Here is a 4,761-nt window from a genome sequence, read left to right as displayed (position 1 = left end):
AGACTCTCCCCTTTGTACTATGTATGCCACTGTCACGCCCAATACACACTCACCTAAGCATAGAACATGGGGTCCCTTGAACTATGTATAAGGGGGAAAGGTCTCATATAGTGGAAGGGGGGAAAAATCGGACACCTTTTTATTCCATTTTCTCGTCCCATTTGGTAGTAAACAAAGAACATTCAAAGAATTACAAAACCGTAACCTCATGACTACCATAGACCTTTGTTAATTGTTTAAAACACGATCAGGATATTTGGATAGTATGTGCTTAAGGTGTCCCCTCTTCCCCACCCTACTACTAAGGGAGAAATAGAGAGAGCATGACATTAAGATGAAAGAGCCTCTCTCATTTCCTATAATTTATGCCACAGTCACAACCACTACACAGTAATAAACACTAAACTTTACTGTAGATATGGGCTTGCTACTATGTGTAAGGAAGAAATTTAGAAAAAGATTAAAGGTGGCTATGGACAGTATCCGGCATGCGAATTCGCGTGCAAAGTCGTATGCAAACCCATTACCGAGTTCCTAATGCGGCAGCGAAATCCAGACAAAATAGACAAAACAGACAAAACAGACAAATTCCGGAATCCGGATACTGTGTACAGCCACCTTAAGAAAGCATTATATGAGTATGAAATGAGCCTTTTCCCTTTTCTATATAAAGTATGAAACACTCACCTTGGCATAAAATGAGGAATCTCCACTCCCTTCTGGAATATCAAGAGTTTTTATTTTTAGCCGAACAGGGTTTTCTTTGGATGGTTCCTCCACTTTAGCATATGTGTCATCTTCCTAGAAAACAACATAATTTTAACAAAATTTTTAAAACAAAAAAACATAATTTTTTTGAACTAAAACAACATAATTTTTATTAAAATTTTAAATTTAAAAGAACAAAATAATTAACAAAAATTTCTTGCTATTCTGACTGTATAAGCCATAGGGCATAAGCGCCATGGTTTTTAATTCTTTTAGCAGAATCTGGGGTGACATGAGTAAACTACAGTTGCATGCCAATCAAAAGTAAGCCAAGGCCTCACGGATTAATGGGATAAATGCACTACTCAATAGTCAATACATTTCACCGCTACGTTAAATTAATTTCACACATGAAATGTATAGGTATTTATAGTTGCGCAGCCAGAAAAAAAATAAGGGGATGGGGGTTTAATCAAAAAATATATATATATATTTTTTTTTTTGAGGGGGGGGTTAAAAGGGGGGGTTGCAAAACTCTTAACCCCCCTGGCTGCGCCACTGGTTATATATGTACCATATGTATAAATTGACCTGTAAGTTTAAAGTTATCGACTGCCTATGTTGAACAGGAGTTTCTCCTTCAGGGGGCGGGGTGGGTAGCCTCCGTCCTCTCGGACTTGAATGTCGCGTATCAGGGCTGTCATCACCTGGGGTTATTACATCATAATATGTGTTATTACATCATGATATGGATTAATACAATTAACACAGCAGAAAGGTTTTAGCCTAAAGACTTAGTACAGAGTCTGATAAAAAAACAAGAAAATTCTATGATACAGTAGTAAGTTTCTTCTTAACTAATTACTAATTGAATTAAACCTGATGAATTGGTACTAATACTCTTAACTTGAGGTAAAAATAGGCTATACAGTAGTCAAACATTCGAACCTTCATTAGAACCTGCATCTCCTACAGAGTCGGCTGTATGCTGGTTAGAAGATCTCCATGAATCGTTTGTCTCGTCTGTTACCATGCCAACCATTTGTGGCAACTGAGGTAGCTCACGGGAATGACTGATTTGGGCTGAAGTAAAAAATCACAAATTAACTTTAATATGTACAAGTATACATGCAATATACTATCATATATAGCAAGATGGGTGCATAACATTTTAAAATGGAAGGTAGAATATATTTATATAGAGATATAACGCGCATTTCTATAAAACAAATTGGTTCCAATGTTTACAAATTAATTAAATCAGGGCAGAAAATCCCAGGGTAGACCTGCCCACCCTGACACCCCATGTCTGTGTAATGTTACAATTAAAAATACAAGTTCCGTTCATGAAATATCAAACAAATGATGAATTACATGAGGAATGTGGACGTCGATGTTCACCATTTTTGAGCGGCTCGGTTTGTGGTTGGGAACTTGATGTCTCAGATGATGCAGGTCGGTCTTGATTAGATTTTCCTGAATGGTGGTTCGATGGTGTATGTACCTCACTTGGTAGCTCAGCAGCTGGTGTGTAACTTGTGGCTGTCACTTTTGGTTTTCTGCAACAAAATGCGGAAGTATAGGCATTTTGATCTAAAAGAGTTTGTGCATATTTAAAATTACTTAGTTAGTTTATAATGGTATCATTGGCCACTGCATACATTGACAATAATGAAGAATCCTCAGGTCTGTTACAGGCTGATAAGTGTTACAGGTTGGTAGTTTAAGTTAGTGCTTATATAGGTTAGTAGTTAATAGTTACGTATAGCAGTCAGATAACAAAGGGGGGATTCTTCACTAGCAACCATATATTATTTTGAATCACACCAATTGTCTGCAATATTCTAGCAAAAACAATTCATGCATTTTGGATAAACCCTTTGCGCACATTATTATTTATAAAAAGGACAATGTGGTTTGACAGAAATGGTTTGACATATAGTTTGCATTATACATTGATTCTCCAAAATTCCTTGAAATATTAGAACAAATTTTTTTGGGTATGTAACGTTAACACAATTTTTGGTGCTAGTGAAGAATCTTCCCCCCTCCTTATATGCTAACCACTAACCCCTAGGTTAGGGGGTTAGGTGTTGATGGACGATGGTTAGGGGGTTAGTGGTTATAGGAGTTAGTAGTTAGTGGTTATAGGGGTTAGTGGTTAGCAAATAAGGTGGGGAGGAAGATTCTTCGGTAATACTGCCGCTGGTGACCAGTGAAAATTTTGGTCTCAAAATGTTCCTTACGTCTTCCTGATACTCGCTGTATAATTTTTTTTTGACGTAATAAATCTTTAACCTTACGCAAGTCAGGCGAATTACGGTGACGAAGCACGTTTTCGAGCATTTTCAAAGTTAGTTTTCTACACGAACGCCCAATTTTTTTCGAAACAAATTTATACAGCGGGTACCAGGAAGACGTAAGGAACATTTTAAAACTAAAATTTTCACTAGTCACCAGCGGCAGTATTACCAGATTCTTCACTAGCACCCAATTTAAAAAAACAATTCTTTCAAGAAGCATATGCATATTATATTATGCAGTGATTTAGGTAACATTATGCAATTGCAATTTACATTGCATTGGTTTGGTCAAGTTATACACTAATTGTAGAGTAGTCTGCAGAGTATGGCAATTCCTGACGAGATCTTGCGCGTGCAAGACGGTTATTTTTTCGTGTGCGCACGTGCTATCATTAAAAATCTGCATGTACATTTTCAAGCCAAGTTAGAAAATCTTACTTAATTTAATATGTAGTTTTTTCTTTTTTTAATTAATTTGCGTGCGTGGGACAAATTGTGGCGTGCATCACTAAAAGTCTTTAAAAAAATCGCGCGTGCACCTGCCATACTCTGCAGTCTGGATTGTAGAGAAACTTACTTTTTTCGAGGCAAACACAAAATAAGAATGGAGATGGATGCAATGGCAGAGGCAACTGCAATGAATTCAAAAACTGCCATGACTATATAAGTCCGTCATCTAACATTAGGTACAGGTTTTTCAAGTCAACAGTAAGCCATTTAACCTGTTTTTATTATTTACTACCATACTTGTGATCTGCACTTTGAGTGAGAAAAAATACGTTAATATTTTAATGTAAGATTCTATGTAAGTAAAACGCAATAAACAACTGACGTCATGATTAATTTATACTGCCTTCAATACACGATCATTATACAAAAACCGATAAAACGAAGCCAGTGGTATTGCCCTTTAATAACGGAGCACGATTTCGAATCGCGTACACGCATCTATTTAAGTGGCAAAACAATAGAAATTTGTTCAAAGAGAAATTCCCGAATCACGGCTGCTCTTTTTCCCATTTGGCATCGAAATCTTGTATATGCTCTAGTGACGTCATATATTTGTGAATCGAATTGAAATTTTTTTATTAAAAACTTTCAATTCTCAACCTATTAATGCTTGCAAAACGACCATCTTAACAATATATAGCCATTTATTGTGGCAACGTAAAAAAGCAATCACGATATATTAAAATGAACACTGAACGGTCTGCCTACAAGCTCAAAATCGTTCAAACGGGCGGGTCTTTTATTTGCGGCGCCGTTTTTCTACATCTACGCAATTGAAAGTCCAGAAAATTCGAATTGTTGTTGTTTAAAGACGCGGATGGTACCCCGGACGTTGCTGCCGCTGCTTTGGCCAATCGTGCCTCTTCCATCTAAATGATAAAACCCAAATGTCATAAAACTTTCGATTATTAACGGAAATCGCGTGTGTCATACAGCTGACTCAATCCGGATTTCTTAATCGAACCGAGATTGAAATATTCCCCTAAAGTAGATGAGTCATGCTTTACCAATTTGGGTGACTCGGCCTTAAAACATGTACTGAGTATAAATTGTGATTATATACAGTAGGGTGGGGGAAGATGGGACACCTTTTCATTCTATTTTCTCGTTCCATTTGGTAGTAAACAAAGAACATTCGAAGAATTATAAACCTATATCCTCACGACTTCCATCAACCGTTGTTTATTGTTTAAAACTTAATCAGGACATTTGAATATTAGGTGNTAAAGGTGTGGGGATC

At 36.8% G+C, this 4,761-nt stretch overlaps 2 protein-coding genes across 3 annotated transcripts in view; both read right to left on the bottom strand.

Moving 5' to 3' along the window:
- LOC100175574 overlaps nucleotides 1-3,790 on the bottom strand; it is an 11,802-nt gene extending 8,012 nt beyond the window's left edge. The window contains exons 1-5 of one of the 2 annotated variants that reach the window (XM_026840789.1): nucleotides 3,585-3,790; nucleotides 2,083-2,267; nucleotides 1,657-1,791; nucleotides 1,300-1,415; nucleotides 688-801 (exon numbers count right to left, since the gene is read on the bottom strand). In XM_026840789.1, the coding sequence (XP_026696590.1) occupies nucleotides 688-801; nucleotides 1,300-1,415; nucleotides 1,657-1,750 (324 nt within the window). In that variant the 5' untranslated portion in view covers nucleotides 1,751-1,791; nucleotides 2,083-2,267; nucleotides 3,585-3,790. The remainder of the gene's footprint in view (nucleotides 1-687; nucleotides 802-1,299; nucleotides 1,416-1,656; nucleotides 1,792-2,082; nucleotides 2,268-3,584) is intronic. The other variant, XM_009859453.3, reaches the window with a different exon arrangement.
- Nucleotides 3,791-4,147: 357 nt separating this feature from the next.
- The window catches only part of LOC100182654, a 22,865-nt gene continuing 22,251 nt past the window's right edge, over nucleotides 4,148-4,761 (bottom strand). Inside the window, exon 33 of the mRNA XM_018817197.2 lies at nucleotides 4,148-4,390. Within this exon, the coding sequence (XP_018672742.1) occupies nucleotides 4,244-4,390 (147 nt within the window). The 3' untranslated portion in view covers nucleotides 4,148-4,243. The remainder of the gene's footprint in view (nucleotides 4,391-4,761) is intronic.

The sequence above is a fragment of the Ciona intestinalis genome, chromosome 2 (assembly GCF_000224145.3).
Source record: "Ciona intestinalis chromosome 2, KH, whole genome shotgun sequence".
NCBI lineage: Eukaryota > Metazoa > Chordata > Ascidiacea > Phlebobranchia > Cionidae > Ciona > Ciona intestinalis.
Note: the sequence above shows the minus strand (reverse complement) of the source record. Positions and strands in the feature narration are given on the sequence as shown.